The sequence below is a fragment of the Eretmochelys imbricata genome, chromosome 1, assembly GCF_965152235.1.
Source record: "Eretmochelys imbricata isolate rEreImb1 chromosome 1, rEreImb1.hap1, whole genome shotgun sequence".
NCBI classification, from domain to species: domain Eukaryota; kingdom Metazoa; phylum Chordata; order Testudines; family Cheloniidae; genus Eretmochelys; species Eretmochelys imbricata.
The window spans coordinates 262,529,696-262,551,010 of NC_135572.1; the positions used below are offsets into that span (position 1 = coordinate 262,529,696).

Sequence of the window (21,315 nt, forward strand, 5' to 3'; positions counted from 1 at the left end):
GGATGTGCTCGATGTTATCCAAAAGGACACAGTTTCTGTTGTTATAGTTTATACCATCTAAGGTGTGGCCCCCATTACTGTAGTATCTCAGTGCCTCACAATCTTTAATTTATTTTCATAGCATCCCTGTGAGGTAGAGATATTATCCCCATTTTACAGATGAGAAAGTGAGGCACAGGGAGACAAAGTGACTTGTGCAGTCACAGGAAGTCTGTGGAGGAGCAGGCAATTAAACCCAGCTCTCCCAAGTCCTAGGTTAGTGCCCTAACCACTGGACCACCTACAAACATACAGCATAAATCAGGAAATCAAAGTATATCCCCTGGAGAGCAACAAAATTGCAAGTATAACAACACATGGATGAGGCAAAGCATGCAAGGATTAACTATTCAATGGGAGGCTTATACTCAGTTAAGTATACACTTACATATTCCAAGCACGATGCTTGCACTTCTACTGGTATGGAATGATTAACTTTAAAAAAATCCTTTCCTCACATAGTTGTCAGGCATAATTAGAAGTAAGACTGGAGAATACAAGCTCTTTGGAATGAATTTTGCTTTATGTAATATTGCTGTTATACAGTAACAGTACTGCTAGATCACCACAGTGATCAGTGCAATATAAATATGGAGAGGTAAGACAAACAGAAAAGTCACTGGATGACCCAGGAGATGGTTTTATCTCAGAGCATAGCAAGACTTTTTAAAATGTGTTTTTAAATGGGAGTGTGGCAGCAGTGGTTGGGCCTGGTCCAAAGTCTGTTGAAGTCAATGGGCTCTGGTTTAGGCCCTTAATGAAGGAAAGGTGGCATTTGGTGAGTTTTAAGAAAGAACTTAGTTAAGGAGGTATATGAATGAACAATGAATGTACACATGGACACTGGGATCATAGGGGATTCCAGGAAAAGGGTGTAGCACGGGAGAAGGTATGCAGGACACTTCCCAGTTGACACAATGACAAGAATTTATAGCTTTTGGGGTTTTTTTGCTTAGATATTTCCAGTTATAAAAGTGGGAGAGAAACTTCAAGCTGGCAAAGCTGGTGTCTTAATGGTGATGCAGTAGAAAGATAGGGGGAAAAGGATAGTGGCAGATCTAGAGGAGACAGTGAGGTTCAATGCACTGAGCATCTACTTCTTGTGAACCTAAGTTCCAGTGAGGATTTGATCTCAAGTGAGTTTTGTGGGCTTGGGCAGTTAGGGGGAGAAACTTCAGGAAATTGTGATTCCCCTCATCCTCCAGTGTTTCTGTCTAAATTTTGGCCACCGATACAGCTGGTCAAAAAAAAAAAAAAAAAAAAAAAAAAACCAGCAGAAAAGCATCATGAAAATTTAGCCAAATACTTTTTGTTGTTGACATTTTTAGGAAAACAGTCATTGAAATTCCACCCCCCTGCGCCCCAAAATATTGACCAGCCTTAATCTTCATTCTTAGGGGTTATTTTATTCACATGACTCCACACACTTCAGCGTGATAGGTAGTTTGCTTTCAAGAGAGCTGCTGATCCAGACTGGGGAAGGTCAAACTAATTTCTTTCTAATTTCATATCTACTTGAACACTTGTGGGTTCTATCAAACTTGAACTTAACTGGGCTTCCACTTAAGAGAGGATGTGGGGACAGAGCAGATGGTAGAGAAATTCTACAGGAACAATAAAGAATCTAGATGTTAATATCACCAATATGGTGCTCATTTGTACTAGTTTGGGGGAAGGCTGTTTTTTTAATACATAGCAAAAGCGTTTCTTTAGCTAGAGAAATATTAAGCCCCAGCTGAAGTCATGGGGAGCTGTGAGTGCTTAACATAGCCAACGATCAGGCCTTGTGGCAGGTACTTCAAATTGGGCACCCAAACCGAAAAATCCAAAATAATGGAGACTGGAAAAGTTGGGCCTTATTTATTTTTTTAAAAAATCTCCCTTGGGGAAAGAGAAATTGTTTAAATTACAGGAAACCAGATTCATAAACTCAAATTAATTGTGCAGCTTCTGCCAGAAATAGCTTGCGACGTTTGTGAACCTTGGAAATGCAGGAGATGTGACCACTTCAAGTCAGAAGTGAGGTGAAGTGGGAAAGGTGGTATGCTAGCGCAGGATGGTAATGGATTGTTGTAGTGAAGATGCTAATGTATTGGCCGACTTGTGGGGGAGGCTTGCAAATCACATCACCTACAGCATGCCAGAGTTCCGCTAGTAGCATCTGGTCCTCACTTTCAAGAGTACTACAGTTCACTGCCCAGAATCATGGCCTACGGATACCATTACGGGATCCAAAGGAAATTCCAGCAGCATGCTGAAAAACTGTCCTCCTTAGAGTCTAACACAACTTTATTTATTCCTTCAGATGTACAGGGGCTTTGACAAGATGCCACAAGTTCAATATATCTACACAGAAGCCTCAGAGAGTCTTTGTGGGGTCAAGCTAGAGGTCAACAAGTACCAGTATCTGATTACAGGTAAGGGACCACTGGAGTTTCTCATGATCAGGACCTCTTTTCTGTCTGTATCTGTACTTGCCAAACACTCACACGGAATGGGGGTAGGTAGGTCAGCTCTATAAGCAGGTTCTTAAAGACAGTGCCTGTCTGCTTCCCTGTGCTGAAATACTGCATAAAACATAGAATGCAGTGACAATCAGTCAGTAGCATTCCAGTCTCCGGGGATTGCCTCTCCATTAGCAACACATTCCTCTACTTTTTTCCCCTCCCCTTAAATCTCTCCAGTTTACAAACCACATATCCAGTGTTGAGCATTTTTTGTGACAATAAGTGGCTATTAATGCATAACTGAGCTGGTGTGCCCACCACAGTACAGGCCAGTGTGATTCGAAACAGCAAGGCACCGCTCTGCTGAGCTAGAAATGGAAAAGCCTGTTTGGACCAAGTGAGTTGTTAAGATGAGGATGCAAAAAGAATTGGGAAAGCACATGCCAAGTCCTGTTTCTCTCTTAAGGTGCCGGCGCACTTACACCTTGCACTGTTGCAGAGGGGAATGTGATGGTTGTGGTCACTGGCGTGCTGCTGGGGATTCTCACAGCTGGTACAAAGCTTCCAACTTGTGGAAGTGCCATAGTCTCACTCACTAATCCCATAGCTAATAGAAGAAAATAAACTGATTGCTGAACTGTGACTAAAGGCATACATGTGGTATTGAGAACATTAGCAGGCTCAGGAAACTGTCTGACTGAACTGAGAACAACTAATTTGTGTCCCTTTCTGTGTTTTCCAGGCCGTGTGTATGAAGGAAAGGTTTATACTGGCCTGTGTAACTTGTATGAGAAATGGGACCGACTGACTCTGTCCCAGCGCAAAGGACTAAATCATCGTTACCACCTCGGTTGTGGCTGCAAGGTATGTATTGCCTCCAGTTAGATGCAATTAAAAGCCTAATCCTAGAACTGTGCTCATTGCAGCTTATAGCAATAATGCAGGTGAACTATCACGGAAGGAACCAAAGGGCAAGAGTTTTTTTACAGAAGGCAAAACAAGACAAATTTTGCTCCTCACGGGTTTCACAACGTAGTGAACAAGTTAAAGTTTTCTGCCTGCGCCTTTTCTATGAACCTTTTGGTATAATTTGGCAGGGTGGGGCAGAATCTCTGAAAATTTCACAAACATTATTTTGCAGATCAGCGAAATTATGTGCAGAGCTGCTGGGAAAATGTGTTAAGCTTTTTTCCCCCTGAAAACATTTTGAGTGATTAAAAGTTCAGAACTTATCTCTAAGACTTTGCACTCAGCTCCCATCCTGCAAATACTTAGGCACATGCTTGATTCTAAGCCAGAGGTTCCCAAACTGTGGAGCACAGTGATACGGTTATCGAGGGAGTACAAAGACCTGATGGAGCCACTCTGAAAGGCTGGAGTTAAGAGGGGGCTCTGTCCGGCAGGGGAAGTGGACAGGGCACTGTGCAGGTGGTCTCGACTCCCAAGACCAGGCTCCCTGCCTGCCTTGCTCCCTCACCACTGCAACAGTCACAACCCAGCAGTTATGCTCCTCTGCTGGGGATATTAGCAGAGACTGTGTGAGTGGGGAACGAAAGGCTATACCCCGGGAGTACTGACCCACCTGCCAGAGAGAGCCCCTTCCTGACCCTGGCCAGACAGAGCCTGTGCAAGGAAAGCAGACAGGGCCGCACTCAAGGGCTGGAGTCAGCAGGGGACCCTGTACAGCAGGGGCCAGTACTCATGGGTGCAGCCTTCCACTCTGGTCCTGACCCTGGCCCTTCAGTGCTGCCCTGCACAGGCGGGGAGCGAAATGGGCAGGGAGCTGTGTCCCGGTAGCCAACACTACCTGACTGCTGCAGGGAGTGGAAGGTTTCCTCAGCTGCCACATGGTTAGTGTCCCCCACCCCTGGCCCCTGTGGGTACAGGGTATTCCTTCCCCATAACCCTGTTAAAAAGAAGGGTGTGGTCATTGGACATGAACCTCTGAAGGGGCGCTCAGCAAAGAAAAGTTTGGGAACCTCTGGAAGACAAGTAATGGTGCGGGAGGGGGAGCGACAAATCCCATGAATGGTAAGGTAGGCATGACTGGAAACGTTTGCGCACCACTGTTCTAAGCACCCGAACAGTGCCATTGACATTAATGGCACTGCTTGTGTGGGCAAGTTAAGAACACGTTTAGGTGTTTGCAAGATCGGGGCTTAATTTTTTAGTTAGCACGTTAGTGCTTAAAAAGAATTTCAAAAACACCAATTTCTGATTTAAAAGCAAAGTCCTATAAAATGTGCCTTCAATTTACCCCTATTCCACTTGCTGATTATAATTGCAGATTAAACCCTGCTACTACCTGCCCTGCTTTGTGACCTCCAAGAACGAGTGTCTTTGGACAGACATGCTCTCCAACATCGGTCATTCAGGGTCCCAATCAAAGCACTATGCCTGCATCCGACAGAAGGAAGGATACTGCAGCTGGTACAGAGGATGGGCGCCTCCTGATAAAACTATCATCAACGCCACAGATCCCTGAGCACAGTCCCTTCCCCATTTCCTTTCCTCCCTCCCTTGTGGCTGAGCTTCTCTTGGACAATAACTTCTACCAGATCATGATGATGACAATGAAATTAGTGCCTGTTTTCTTTCAAATTTTAGCACTTCGAACACTTAAAAAAAAGAAAAAGTCTATGCTGTCATACTGAATTTGTTTTTAATCACTTTTCAATTCTGAGATCACCCATTTCAGTCAGATTATATTTGTCTGGGAACTTTCGTTTGCACACCGGAAAAAAAAATTATGGAGCCCTTGCTCTCTCTATGTATCATTATCTATAGCAATATAATCTATATTTTTTTAGGAAAACAAAAATATAAAAACTATCCCAGTTCGGCACTATATCATTCTTCCTTGCCCTGGCTTCCCCAAGCCCTCTTCGCACACTCACTGCACAAATTATGTAGACTGAAGCTATCTGAAGGGGAAACTGGTTTAATTAACTAGATCAGTAAATAAAACAAACAAACCCCTATTCAAATCGGGAATTTTGGAAGTGTGATTGGCTCCAGAAGTGGGAGAACTCAGTTGGTGTTAAGACACTGCATCATCTGGTAAAAGCACCAAGGACTGAATGTCCTCCTTGCTCATTCAGTCACAGTGTGAAGGCAAGAGCACACTGGAAGTTCTGGGGTTCCATAGAACATAAAGAGAGGTTTATTATTATCATGAGGTTTTTGAAATAAAACCTGCATTCAGGGAGGTAATTCACCTAAGTACAATGCAGCAGGTGAAATGCTGAGCTTCTCTCTTTTAAACAGAGTTACTCCTGAAATTTTTGCAGTTTAGCTCCTGCAGAAAAATTCCCTTGTGAAAATCTTAAACCAAACAAATGAAAATTATCAACACTAAAAATCAATCAATCACTCCCATGGAGAGGGGGAAAGGGGAGACTCACTAGGGTTTATTGCTATAAGAAATCTATTGCCAAAATAGTGTTTAGCTGAAGTAAGATGTATATACACATAATGACATAAGCTATTTTTGACAGGACGTGGAATTATTTGGTGTTATAAACAATGAATGCTTTGATTGTGTTTTAAAACAGAAATCTTGACATTCCGAGTCAGTGATTTATTTTTGGTAAAAGATGTTGAAACTCCAGTGTACCTGCAGTAGTGGTTAGAATCACTGTTTCATGCCCTCTTCCCCAACCATGGCTTACCTCCTACAGCTACACTGGCTGCAGTTGTATATGTAGTGAAAGCAAAAGCTGGCAGAGTGAGGCAAGGAAAAGCAACATCTTGACAGGCACCTCCTAGAACTTTAAATTTCAGCTGTCCAGTGGATTCCAAGTGGGTCAAGTGCTCTGTTTCCCCCAAGCTGTTGTTAATATAGCTATGGGCACATGCTTTTTCCACGTCCTGAGGCGACATGGGGGAAGGGATGGTCCTGGCTTCACTGTCGACTGGAGGATTTTTTTGTTCTGTTTTGTTTTTATTAAGAAAACTATAATATAAATTTTCTTATTAAATAAAAATATTTTAAGGTTTTATGTTGATGAGGGGGGGTTGCTGACAAAATGGGTGACTGTATATTTTACCGAGTGTACGGGGGAGGAGGGCAACACTTAACAACATTATTTGTGTTTGTTTTTTATTATTATAATTATTTATCTTACATAGACATGTATCTTCAGTTCATTCCACTTAGGAAGCAGAGCTGCTGTCAGCAAGAAAAGGCATTGCAGTCATCCTAGACAGGGACAATATAGCATTCTCTATGCAGTGATCTTTTCAATTTGTTTGAGGCTTCTTCGCCATTATGAGACGGGGAAGAGTGTATTCTAGTGTTGGGATTGATGCATCAATCATTTTGGGGCTTGTTTGACTTCAATGGAGCTATGCTGATTTACACCAGTTGAGGATCTGGCCCATTTATTAGAAGACACTTACAGGAGAATGTAGGTGTTTGGCTTAAATGGCATTTTCATAGAATCGTTTGGATTAGAAAGAACCTTGGGTGGAATCGTCAACAATGCCTAAGTGGTTTAGGAGCACTCAGCTCACTGAAAGTCAATGGGGCTTGTGCCTAGGCGCACTTAAAAATGCCACCCCTTGTCTCTACCCTTAAATTATGGACCTGATCATCAAAGGCAATAAGCATCATCAAGCCCTACTGATATCAGGGGGAGATTAGGTTGCTTTTTAGGATCAGGTGCTATATCAGGCTGCTTCCCTTTTCAGCTGGGCATCATCAAGTTGGGCCGTAAGCACAGGGGACCAATTTCTGCTCTGTTCCCTCTGTGCAACTGCAGAGCTTTCTTATGCGTCTCTAGCAATGATAATTCCACCAGTACACTTCACAACTTGTGAAGTGACCATCACTGGAGCTAACCAAGGCCTGACCCAACTACCATTTGATCAAAGGTTCTTTAGCAATCATTAAATCATTGAGCACAGCCATTTCTCCGAGCTTTGGAATGCGAGATGAAGCTTGTCATGCAATGAGTTGTCAGGCGTTGATTTGGATTTCCATTAAATTGTGGCTCTGTATTTTACCTGCTCACTGACTGTATAATTTAAAATCATATAAATAGCTGAAACATTACAGTATTGCAATCACATTATTGTGAAAATCTTTATTTTGTTGCTACAAAGATGTGTGTTCCTAGGTGGGCTGTAATGTATCTATGCGCTTTGTAAACAACCAACAAAAACCCCAACGCTGCTACCAACAGAGTTATTTTCCTATCCAGATTTCCATTTCATATTGCAGAGGGTAAAAATATGTTTGACATGCAGACAGCTAGACTGGTAAAGGCGGGGGCTTGGAAAGCAACCCTCTCCCTTGCCAAATAAAGATGCAGCCGTAGAGGCTTTTTAAAATGTGGAACCAAATAGAGGGAAAGAGTAAGGGGGAAGAAACCAGCACAAAATACATTTCTTTTAGGAGGCTTTGAGGTTTTTTTAAATGAATACTATCAGGGACAGATATTTTGTGGACTAAGCTTGCCCTTGCATTATAAGGGGCTTATCCAAAGCCCATTGGAATCAATGGGTGTTTTTCCATTGACTTAAATGGGCTTTGGGGTCAGGCACCTAAATTTCTGCCTCACTCTCTACTCTTCCCTTGCCTCACTGAAGATCACTCCAGCCTGCCAAGGCACAACTCCCTCCTTCTAGATTACAACAGGCCTTGCAGTATGTAAGCACTCTGTCTGGAGGACAGGAGTGAAGCTCCCGTCAGGGTGTTGTTTTCCCAGGTTAGCGTGGGTTGCTGTTGCATAAATCTCTTGCTGCTTCCCCTTTGTTGCGAAGGTTGAAATGTGGCCTCTAACATCCCCACCAGCCATGCTCTGTGCTGAAAGGGACACTGTCAATGGGACTACTTACATCTGTGTCCGCATGATCAGGGCCTTAGTTTTTAACAAACACACTTTTACTAGGTTTTAAATAAATCAATATTATTAAAACTCCATTTTTACAAACCTAATTCACTTTTCTAGACTATTTCTGCAGTTTCCTTATTTCCATTTTGTTTTGTTGCTTAGAATCATAGAATATCAGGGTTGGAAGGGACCTCAGGAGGTCATCTAGTCCAACCCCCTGCTCAAAAGCAGGACCCATACCCAATTAAATCATCCCAGCCAGGGCTTTGTCAAGCCTGACCTTAAAAACTTCTAAGGAAGGAGATTCCACCACCTCCCTAGGCAACGCATTCCAGTGTTTCACCACCCTCATAGTGAAAAAGTTTTTCCTAATATCCAACCTAAACCTCCCCCACTGCAACTTGAGACCATTACTCCTTGTCCTGTCCTCTTCCACCACTGAGAATAGTCTAGAACCGTCCTCTCTGGAACTACCTCTCAGGTAGTTGAAAGCAGCTATCAAATCCCCCCTCATTCTTCTCTTCTGCAGACTAAACAATCCCAGTTCCCTCAGCCTCTCCTCATAACTCATGTGTTCCAGACCCCTAATCATTTTTGTTGCCCTTTGCTGGACTCTCTCCAATTTATGCACATCCTTCTTGTAGTGTGGGGCCCAAAACTGGACACAGTACTCCAGATGAGGCCTCACCAATGTCGAATAGAGGGGGACGATCACGTCCCTCGATCTGCTCGCTATGCCCCTACTTATACATCCCAAAATGCCATTGGCCTTCTTGGCAACAAGGGCACACTGCTGGCTCATATCCAGCTTCTCGTCCACTTTTCCGCAGAGCTGCTGCCTAGCCATTCGGTCCCTAGTCTGTAGCTGTGCATTGGGTTCTTCCGTCCTAAGTGCAGGACCCTGCACTTATCCTTATTGAACCTCACCAGATTTCTTTTGGCCCAATCCTCCAATTTGTCTAGGTCCCTCTGTATCCTATCCCTGCCCTCCAGCGTATCTACCATTCCTCCCAGTTTGGTATCATCCGCAAATTTGCTGAGAGTGCAATCCACACCATCCTCCAGATCATTTATGAAGATATTGAACAAAACCGGCCCCAGGACCGACCCCTGGGGCACTCCACTTGACACCGGCTGCCAACTAGACATGGAGCCATTGATCACTACCCGTTGAGCCCGACAATCTAGCCAACTTTCTACCCACCTTATAGTGCATTCATCCAGCCCATACTTCCTTAACTTGCTGACAAGAATACTGTGGGAGACCGTGTCAAAAGCTTTGCTAAAGTCAAGATACAATACATCCACTGCTTTCCCTTCATCCACAGAACCAGTAATCTCATCATAGAAGGCGATTAGATTAGTCAGGCTTGACCTTCCCTTGGTGAATCCATGCTGACTGTTCCTGATCACTTTCCTCTCATGTAAGTGCTTCAGGATTGATTCTTTGAGGACCTGCTCCATGCTTTTTCCAGGGACTGAAGTGAGGCTTACTGGCCTGTAGTTCCCAGGATCCTCCTTCTTCCCTTTTTTAAAGATTGGCACTACATTAGCCTTTTTCCAGTCATCCGGGACTTCCCCCGTTCGCCACGAGTTTTCAAAGATAATGGCCAATGGCTCTGCAATCACAGCCGCCAGTTCCTTTAGCACTTTCGGATGCAACTCATCCGGCCCCATGGACTTGTGCACGTCCAGTTTTTCTAAATAGTCCCTAACCACCTCTTTCTCCACAGAGGGCTGGCCATCTATTTCCCATGTTGTGATGCCCAGCACAGCAGTCTGGGAGCTGACCTTGTTCATGAAGACAGAGGCAAAAAAAGCATTGAGTACATTAGCTTTCTCCACATCCTCCGTCACTAGGTTGCCTCCCTCATTCATTAAGGGGCCCACACTTTCCTTGGCTTTCTTCTTGTTGCCAACATACCTGAAGAAACCCTTCTTGTTACTCTTAACATCTCTCGCTAGCTGCAGCTCCAGGTGCGATTTGGCCCTCCTAATTTCATTCCTACATGCCCGAGCAATATTTTTATACTCTTCCCTGGTCATATGTCCAACCTTCCACTTCTTGTAAGCTTCTTTTTTATGCTTAAGATCTGCTAGGATTTCACCGTTAAGCCAAGCTGGTGGCCTGCCATACTTACTATTCTTTCGACACATCGGGATGGTTTGTCCCTGTAACCTCAACAGGGATTCCTTGAAATACAGCCAGCTCTCCTGGACTCCTTTCCCATTCTCTGAGCTTGGATAACGGATCCGTCAGTTTCACTTTCAAATCCAATTTCACTTTCCAGTTCTCATCACAAGCACAGTACTGGAATGTTCCGACTGCCAACTCTGCCTGGGGGCTCTTGGTTTCTTTAAATATTGTTTCCTTTTAAAGTTGGGAGGGGGGTGTTCCCCCCTCCCCATTTTTTTTCTTTAGGGAAAAGGGTGAGGGGGATTATCTGTATGTGGAATTTCCTGTGCAGCGTCCCACTGAAGTCAATAGGGCTCTGTGCAGACAGAGCACTCCACCAACACAGTGTAAACCTCAGGATCAGGGCCTAATTTTAGTGTGCCAAACATGACCCTCATCTACACTTTGAACTGGGGTGTAATTCCCCACTGGAGTAGACAAACCCACTCTAGTTCTGATTGGAGCACCAGTGGAGGTACAGGTTAGTCACTCCAAGTACAGTACGTGTCTAGTGTCTCAGAGGGATGCTATTTGGCAGCTAGGCCCTCCTGCCACTCCGGCTACGCTCTGTTATTAGCACATTAGTACTTGCAACCCCAGGTCAGAGTGTAGACATACCCTTAATATGTCTGACTCATCAACGTAGACCTTCCATGCTCACCAGTGGGGAAAATGCTATCTCAGGGTGCCCATGAACACACCACTTAATAAGAACTCAAAGTGAAGGCACAAGGAAGAAAGAGTTCCCATTGTTTCACAGGACTTGCCAGGTATATTTCTTCAACTTTTTTCAAAATATTCTAAGTCTATGAATCCTTTGTATTTTGGAAGGGAGTGACAAAATTCAAAGGATGGTGCAAACTTTTTTTTTTTTTCCCATGCAGCTCAAAGTTTTCTGTCCACCAAATCTTGACAAAATCCTTAAAAAAAAAAAAAATCCACTAAGCCTGTGTTGCTGCTTTTGTTGTAGTGGCTTAATCAGTATCTTGGTCACTCCCTTTTCTTCACTGAGCCCCTCTGCTGTTCCTGGTAGTCACAGAAATTTGGGGAAAGGAAACGAAGCCTGGGAGAAAATTTTATCCAGAAGAAATATATTTGTTGCTAATTCTGTAACACTAGTTTACAGTTTTCCTCCATGCTATTTATAAATTTTATACTCAATGTATACTGTCTTTAAGGTAATACCGCATAATGTTCAATTTTTATAGTGTCCTTTTCTTCTAAGCAGCAAAGTGGTTTTATTTCTATCACAGACATTCTATCTCTGCCTTGCTTATGTTAGTCAGTCCTTTACTTTAACCATATACAACTGGTACCATATACTTTAACATATACAAATGTTGCTTTTTCATTGGCTTTTATGTGAAAATCAAGCCTCTGGCAATTGTTCTACTCCTGAAGACTCCCTCAACAATCCCCCTCTCTTTTTAAAGCAACCACTCTCCTGAGGTCCTGTTGTCGGGGTCACCAGCCGCAAAATGGAAGGAAATCCCTTTTGGAGTCTGTGAGTTCCACTTTTTAGATGGCCAGATGGGGTCACTACAGAGCAATGCAGCCACTATGGCTGAACGGGTAACACTGACTGCTCCTCAGGAGGAACATTTACACTGATGGTGTGTGCAGCAAAGGGGGCTGTTGCTATTACAACAGGCTGCTCCATAGAGGCTAGTTTGAAGCACATTTTATCCAATATACCAGTGTTTTCATGGACTTACTGCCCATAATGAGAGAAGGTGGAGGTTACTCAATCAAATCCTTTCCATTGTGAAAATCTCAACCCTTGGAATATCTCTTTAATGTGACTAGTTATGGGTAATCGAAAATTTTCCATCAAAGCTTTCTTTTTGACAGAAAGTCGGGTGTTCAACTACATGAATATTTTCCCTCACAATTTTGAGTTTTTGTCAGAAATATTTGGTTTTCTGGCAAAAAGTAGAAATTTTCCATTGCACATTTTGACAAAAAAAAATGGGGGGGAAGAGGGGGGGTCAAAAGTTTCCATCACAGAACTCTCCTTCCACACACACACACACACGATTTTCTGAACTTCTTTATGACTAGTCCTCATCCATACCCCTTTCCAATTAGGAGTCTATTAGCATTTGGAAAAGTTTGGACATGCAAAGCTGTGTTTTCTGATCTGACAACTGTACTAGTGAGGGAAAGTTACTTTAAGAAGAGATTTAATTCAAGTATCTTCATAAACACTTCTATAGTGCCTGCCATACAATGGTCATATAATGCTTTACAAACACCAACCTTAGTTCCACAACACCTCAGTGAGGTGGGAAAGTATTATTATTCCCATTTTACACATGAGCAAGCTGAAGCAGGTCAGTTAAGTGACTTGCGAAAGTCACAGCAGATGTGTGTGGCAGAGACTGGGAAAAGCACCCAACATTGCTTCCATCACATACATGCCCCTTTCTATTCTCTATTTGCACAAATAGGCTTTTGTTTGCCCAAATGTTTGGGGAGTAGCTGCTCTTCATAAGGATACCCATATTTGTACATGAACAATAGCGTTTGCGTACAAATGAGATTATTGGCTGTTTATTATTTGCAGTATTGTCGAACAGGTCAGAGTCAATGTGCAGCCATCCTTCACACCCGGGGCCAATAAGAGGACCCACATGTGGCTGTGGCCAAAGACAGACAATGTCACACATCACTGGTGACTGCTCTCTGACCAGCTTTGATGGTGGTCTGTGGGCTCTGCACTTCGCTGACAAGGCTGCCGCAAACTGGCTTGGCAAGTCCCGCCTCCGATAAGAAATTATGTGCAATTTGTTATTCCCCTGTTTAAAAGGGTTCCATCGTTCTTTCCAGGAGTCAAAACAATGCTACAATGCTACCCACTGGCTGGAAATTACTTATCCAAACTATCTCATGAACAACAAATACATTTGGATGAGTCTACAAATGATTTCCAAACAGTGGGGTGGGGAAAAAAGCTATATCTGTCAGACAATTTATTTGCAACAAACAGTTTGCCCAGCTCTGTTAGAAATATAAGTCCTGATGTGAGGGCAAGGCACATTCACATCTGTCCTGGAGCATCTTGGATGACAAAGTGTCCTCATAATTTGTTGATATGATTAAATGAAATCGGGCCTTACAAATTAATTTGACTTAAACTAGGACAAACTGTAGCCCAGTGTAAAGAACACACCATTCTCTTATCTGTCTGTCTTAGGAACTTATCTGGCCCCCATGACTGTAGAATCTGAGCACGCCACAGTCTAACATTTCTCCTTTGAAGTGCAGCAGTGCTATTATCACATGTTACAGATGAGGAATGGAAGTGTAGAGGGACTACGAGTCAGAACTTTAAAGGTATTAGGTGCCCACACATACAGATGCTTTGTGGGATTTTCATAAGCAGCTGGGAACTTTTTTGGGATTTTTGAAAATCCCACTAGGCATCTACCTACATGTTTAAGCACTTAAATACCTTCAAAAAATCTGCTCTCAAAGGAGTTACCAAAGGTCACACAAGAAATCTGTGGCAGATGAGGGGCTCAAACCCAGATCTCCAGAATCCCACAGTAGCACCCAAACAACTGGACCACAAAAGCTCTCTTTATGCCCCTGATTAAAGACCAAGGCCAGAGCCAGAAATATTGGACAAGCTGGAAAGATAAGGATCTTTTTCATATATGGTAAGAATGTCTCATCATTTGCAGTTTTTTACTCCAAAGTGAACCTAAAAACCTGCTGATAATGCAAGTGGGTGGCCTCCTTTGGATCACGTGACCTGTTTTCTAGCTCTGCAGCCACCAACCATAAAACTTTCCTCTGATTATACGGCACGCTAATCAGCCACATCATCTCTGGGCCCAGCCACCCCACAGTCAGATACCATAAAAAAGCCTGACACTTTGACCATTGGAAAAATAAAGCAACACGGAAGCACAGCTCAATGGACTCAAACACTTTCCAAGACATGTGTCTTTGTGACAACTGTACTAGTGAGGGAAAGTTACTTTAAGAAAAGATTTAATTCAAGTATCTTCATAAACACTTCTATAGTGCCTGCCATACAATGGTCATATAATGCTTTACAAACACCAACAACCTTAGTTCCACAACACCTCAGTGAGGTGGGAAAGTATTATTATTCCCATTTTACACATGAGCAAGCTGAAGCAGGTCAGTTAAGTGACTTGCAAAAGTCACAGCAGATGTGTGTGGCAGAGATGTGACATGTGTCTCTCTTTGAGTAGATCTATATATTACCACCCAGCTTTGCTAACAATTGTGGAGGCTTCTTTCACTCTGTCAGACATTTATGAGTATGGGACGTGCCTTAGAATTATAGATATGCATATTTTCAGTATACCATAGAAATGCAGGGGAGGAAGCGACCTCCAGAAGTCATCAAGTCCAGCCCCCTAAGATAAAGCAGCACCTAAGTAAACCTAGACCATCCCTGACAGGTGTTTGTCCAACCTGTTTTTAAAAATCTCTAATGATGGGGTTTTCACAACCTCCCTTGGAAGCCTATTTCAGAACTTAACTATCTTTATCATTTGAAAGTTTTTCCTAATATCTAACCTACATCTCTTTGCTGCAGATTAAGCCAATTAAATATTGATCTACATATTTAAAGTGAAGATATCAATCAACATCCATAACACAATTAAATTACTGCGATTGATAATTTGCAATTAACAAAAGCAAATAAAAAATCTCAAAATAGAAGTTTGATAACTGCCTTATTGGATGTCCATTCATGTAAAAGATTATCTACAATATCTAACCCTTATATCACTACTAATCCTACCAATGAAGATTAAGGAAGAACCCAACTGGTTGGACTAGGGAAGTTGGTAGCATTGGTCTTATTAACAAAATTAAACAGACAAAAAATGGTGGAGGGCCCTATCTGGATACTGTTCGACTTGTCTTATGCATTTACAGCCCTGATATACTTAGCTGCAGTAAGCCTTCTAGCCTTATGACCTCTCAGTTGCAGGGCTGTGTACTGGCCTGTAAGAGGGATTTAGGTCAGGAGATATTGTATTATGAGTGTCATATGAGTAATTGAGGAAGGACACCAATTTTCATCTCAAAAGCAGGGCTGGCCCTAAACAGGCCACCAGCCTTGCACCTGAATTCAAAATGAACCCAGCTATACAAACTGAAAAGCAGGAGATAATTCAGATATGGGGTCAGGGCTCATAGACAGAAAGGACCATTGAGATCTTTGGGGGAGGCAGAAGGAGTCATATGTTCATGGATGCGTGTTGACCGTTGAGCTTCTCAGAGGGCCAGGCTAAGAGTCGTCATGCCTCTGCCTAGGGTCAACCCCACTTGTGAGGGAAAACCAAAAGAAATACAACTGAGTTGTTTAAACACTCCCACTTCTGCTCCCTTCCCCAGGTTCAGAAGGAGACAGCTGCCCAGCACTCTTAGGAAGTCGCTGCCTTTAAGGAGCCCATGGAATGCCTAATTATTGTGCAGGTCTAAGGTACAGTATGTACTAGTTCACAGATAGGATGAATAAACACCAAGAGCAATTATGCTACAGCAAATTATGCAAGACAAACAGAATAAGAGCTCATGTTCAAAAACTCGAAACTGCTTCATTTAACAATCCAACAGCTGGTAAGTATGTCTAATAGATGGTAACCATGTGACAGATGAGACAAATCAACAGCAGCACAGCACTCTTTTGTAAGAAACTTCTGCTTCACCCCACATCTCTGATCGTCCTGCTCTTCTATGCATTAGGACGAGCGCAAAGACCAACTCAGCCACATCCAAACAGACCTGTTCCCTGTCTATGACAACCAGAGTCAGCAATTTATTTCTCACTCTGTCACCATCTGTGTCTTTCCAGGAACTGAGGGAAAAGGAAAGAGGCACCCAGGGATGTGTTCTATGCCTGCTATTTTTCTGCTAGTAATTTATTGTCTGTAAAGTTACAGATATTATTTAAATTGCCAGGGCTCCCAGAGTGAGTGACTCTTTCCACTCCCAACCACAGATTCGCTGCATCTTCCCCAACTAGATCATCATCAAAATAAACAAAGGACACTTACCATCTGCTTATGGCTTGGGAAGAATGTTTGCTCCACAAGAGGGAACTTCTCAGGACCCAGGGAGTTGAAGATTTTAATTAGCTGAGAGAACTAAAGAGAGAGAGAGTGTCTGTTGTTTATTAGACAATAAACTAATGCTTTTAAAAAGTGCTGGTATGAAGGAGGGCCGGGGAATCACATTATCTTCTCCCACCCACCTTTCTGCAATTGACAATGGTGAAAAATATAGCATGCTAAGCTACCACTATCTCTCATGGGGTGCATAAAATTCATGCACTTGAGAGAAGGGAAGGAGTTAAGTGAAGAGACTGGAAGTGGACCAGCTTGCATTCAATTACAGATCCACTATAAACAGGTTTAGCTTTCACAGCACAGAAGGGCTGAGAGTAAAGAGAGGGCGGCTCTTCGTGAGAGTCTGGAGGAAAGGGCTTAAGACCCAAGCACTCCTTCGGTGTGTGTGTGTGACCGAAATAAGTAGTAGCCACTCATGTATAGCAACAAAACAAAATAAAACTCTCTCCCCCATGCAACCAAATAAAGGATTGGTGATGTTTCTTAAAAGGTATGAGAGTAATCAAAAGAGACACTCACTAGAGAGAGTTTTCTACATCAGTGGCTCTCAACCTTTCCAGTCTACTATACCCATTTCAGAAAGCTGATTTGTCTTAAGTAACCCCAAGTTTCACCCCACTTAAAATCTACTTGCTTACAAAATCAAACATAAAATACAAAAGTGTCACAGCACACTATTATGAAAAATTGCTCACTTTCTCGTGTTTATCATATAATTATAAAATAAATCAATTGGAATATAAATATTGTACATACATTTCAGTGTATGGTATATAGAGCAGCATAACCAAGTCATTGTCTGTATGAAATTTTAGTTTGTACTGACTTTGCTAGTGCTTTTCATGTATTCTGTTGTAAAACTAGGCAAATAACTAGATGAGCTGATGTACCTCCTGGAAGACCTCTGCATACTTCCAGGGGTACACGTAGCCTGGTTGAAAACCACTGTTCTACACCATCCAATTTGAGTGCTGGGCAAAGAAAGCATGAACCTGATGTCTATCTCATATAAACATCTCTTGTGACTAGGTTCACTTGAGAGGGTGTGTCACCAATCTTACATGCATGTAGCATGATGCACACAGAATGAAATAGAAAAAAGTTCACCTCTTACTTCCCCATTTATCTTGGGGGTCAAAGGAGACATCATCCTAAGCGAGTTATTTGAGGAAAGCAGTGTGCAAAGTCTATGTTGGAAAGCAGAGTCCTCAGGAAGTACTTCACGCACAAGAGCTAACATGGTAAGCCAGGACAACACACACATAATTAACTGTTTATCATCAAGGGTCACACACAGCTACACATGAAGCATCCCACAATGTGATAATCTGACAGTGGGATAACAGAGCTATTCTAAGTGAGCAGAGTCTTGATTTCTACCCACCTTCCACAACCTTATAATAATTTGTATCACAAGGAATTTCAACTCCTATTTGACAATCTGCAAATATCTACACACTATTACAGGTACAGGGCCAACCCACAACATTTTGGCACCTGAGGCAGGGAGCTCAAATGACGCCCCCATGGCCCCTCACTTAGACCAAAACTTTGAAAGGTCTCAGTTCTGCCTTCTTCCTGTTCTACTCCTCTCACGGTACTGCTCTGCTACCTACCCCAATAAAGGAGAACTAACAACTTAAAATGCCTTGTTCAAAAATTTTAAGTAACACTTAACTTTCAAACGCTCGAACAGCAAGTGTAACTTTTCTTGTCTGCGTAGTAAACACTGGCGTTTTTATCTGTTTGAATAATCAAAGCGGTGCTTTCTATGCCTTCTTGGTTGCAAAGATTTGAACTGCTTCCTGAAGGTCCACAGTCTGGGCCGGCTCATGCTCTACTGAGATGGTGGCAAGGCCGACCAGCCTCTCCTGTGTCATTGTGGAGCGTAGATGTGTTTTTATTAACTTCAGCTTGGAGAAGCTGCGTTCTCCACTGGCAACTGTTACAGGAAGTGTTAGAAGTATGCGCAGAGCAACAAAAGCATTTGGAAAGAGAGTGGTCATTTTATTTGTGCACATATATTCCAGACCAGCCTTTGCAGTTGATCCTGCTGAAATGTATCTTGAAGGGGCTTTCAGTTCATCACCTAAATCACTCGCATCAATATTGCGCATGTCATCATGTGTCAACACTGTCTCTAGTGACCTGCATTGCTGGTGTAGGTCTTCTTCAGGTATAGTGAGGAGTTTTGGAATATCCTACAAAATCCCAAATATACTGCTGTGTTCCTTGAGCTGCATGAAACATTCTTCAACTGACTGTATTGCACAATCTAGCACCTGGTTAAAGAATTCAACTTTGAATTGTTGTTTGGGGTCTTTTAGGGGATTATCCCGTACCTTGTAACCAAAATGTCTTCTTCAGTGACTCTTGTATTCTTGAATGGGTGGGAAAATAGCTTCAGTGTGAAGTTCCTTTACCAACTTCTGTGCACTCTTCGGAATGTTTTGAAATCCCTCATCTGACCGGAAAGACTGTAGGTATGACTTTGCTTTGTCCAGTTGTTCCGTTGCTCCAGATATATCAAGGTCAACACCTTGGAGTCTCTTGCTTACAATATTTATTTCAAACAGTATGTCATGCCACAACACTAAGCCACACAGAAATTTGAAGTTATGTATGTTTCTGGTGATTCCATTTCCCTCTGCCACTGTTCTCCCATGAACAGTTCCTGTCATAGCATTATCCTCCATAATGGCAAATATGGCATCATCTATCTTCCCAATTTGGTGTTTGATAGGCTTTATCGCCTCCACTCGACTTTCCCATCATGTGGCACTCAGTGGTTTCAGTGTCAGAGAGGATGTTCCCAGATGTTGCTTCAAAATTTGCCATCAATGAGTTGATGCAGAGAAAAATACATAGATGCTTTGAATTACATAAAAAAATTCAGCAGCCTCACTAGAAGCTGATGCTGCATCACTGACCACCAAGTTCAATGCATGAGAACTGCATGGGACAAAAAAGACTCGAGGGTTTAACTCTCGGATCCGTGTCTGCACTCCTCTGTTCTTTCCTCTCATGTTGGCACCATTATCATAGCTCTGACCTCTCATGTCAGCTATCACAATTCCTGTATCTTCCAGCTTTTTAAGAAGCACATTTGTCATAGCAGCTCCTGTAGTATCATCAATGTCAATAAATTCTGGAAAATGCTCTCTGACAGTCACCATTGCAGGGACATTTTCACTAGATTCTGTTGTTGTAACAAAACGCACCATTAAAGTCATTTGTTCCATATGGCTGGTGTCAGGTGTGCAGTCCAGAATAACGGAGTAACATCTTGCTGACTTCAGATCTGCCACAATCTTCTGTTTGACTTTTGTTGCCAATAACTGTATGATCTCATTTTGAATGGTTTTTCCAAGGTAGTGGTGTGTGTACATTTCTTGGGTGGTGACTCTTCTTAGATGCTCCTGGAGTACAGCATCAAACTCAGCCATCAGCTCCACAATTTTAAGGAAGTTTCCATTGTTTGGCACATACAGCTGATCTGAAGTGCCATGCAGTAGAAGCAGCCTGTGGAGCAGACCTATCCTGGGAGGAGAGCTTGTAGCAACCAGAGCCGGAGGGGCCAGAGAAGCAGCCCAGGGAGCTGGAGGCAGAGCAGCAGCTGTGCTGAGGCAGAGTGGAGCAGGAGCTGGAGCAGTCCAGAGCCGGGTGTCGTGAGCAGCTGGGGAGAGCGAGGGGGGACCCTGGGCAATGGGCCCAGCGCAGGGAGACACCTCAGCCAGGAGGCTCTGCAGGCCAGTCTCAGAGGGGGATTGGTAACCCTGACAGGATGGGGGCAATGCTAGAAAGAAGGGCCCTGCCACGTAGAGTCTGAGACCGTGTGGCCACCAGCAGAGCAAGTGTCCAACTCGCAGCATCCCTACAGCATAGCCAGGGCCTGAGAAGAAGGCCTTACAAGGAACAGACTGTGAACTGCCCGGACATTCCAGAGACACTGTTTGTGATGTTCCCTGCCACAGAGCAGGACGATGTGTTTCCTTTAACCTTTCCCATTTTCCCTTATTCTTTTTAAAATTAATTGTTGATTAAATAACTTGCATTTGCTTTAACTTGTATGTAATGGTCAGTGGGTCAGAGAAGTGCCCACTGCAGAGAGAGTACCCCGGAGTGGGGACACCCTAGCCCATCCTAGGTGACCACAGCAGAGTTGGGGGTCGAGCCCCCGCCCCAGGAATCCTGGGCCCAGCCTTGTTGGGGTTACAAGGACTCTGCCAGACAGGAGCATGGAAGGGGAGTCCTCAAGGGCAGGGAGGCCACTGGGTAAAAGAAGTGGGAGTGAGGACTCAGATCCTTTCGCTAGCCCACTTCACCGGGGTAGTGCAGAAGCCAGAAAAGTTCCCCACAATAGCAGGACTATTCCCCCACTTACACATGGTTATATCCATTTGAGATGGAGATATGGATGTTGCAGTAGCTGCCAGGTCACCTGCGCTCTGACTAACTGGAAGATCAGGCATCTCCTCACCACCCTCATCCTCACTGGGGCTGAAAGGCTCACTGTGAACATTTGTGTCTATGTATCTCAGGAGAGCTCCTTCCCGCTTAGATAGAAAAGCTTCCTTTGCTTTCTTTCTTTTTCTGAATGCTGCCCCAGAGGGGCGTTTTCTTCTTTCACTCATGACTGCTGTTCTGTGCCAGCTAGTGTGGCTCTCAACACTCAATTGAAGGGGACAAATAAGCAG

General features: G+C 43.3%; 2 protein-coding genes across 2 annotated transcripts in view; one reads left to right on the forward strand and one right to left on the reverse strand.

The window, feature by feature from the left end:
* TIMP3 (TIMP metallopeptidase inhibitor 3) overlaps positions 1-7,542 on the forward strand; it is a 45,869-nt gene extending 38,327 nt beyond the window's left edge. Inside the window, exons 3-5 of the mRNA XM_077829134.1 lie at positions 2,345-2,456; positions 3,229-3,350; positions 4,774-7,542. Coding sequence (XP_077685260.1) covers positions 2,345-2,456; positions 3,229-3,350; positions 4,774-4,971 — 432 coding nt within the window. The 3' untranslated portion in view covers positions 4,972-7,542. The remainder of the gene's footprint in view (positions 1-2,344; positions 2,457-3,228; positions 3,351-4,773) is intronic.
* SYN3 (synapsin III) overlaps positions 1-21,315 on the reverse strand; it is a 251,497-nt gene that overhangs the window by 153,739 nt on the left and 76,443 nt on the right. The window contains exon 5 of the mRNA XM_077829109.1: positions 16,547-16,636. Within this exon, the coding sequence (XP_077685235.1) occupies positions 16,547-16,636 (90 nt within the window). The remainder of the gene's footprint in view (positions 1-16,546; positions 16,637-21,315) is intronic.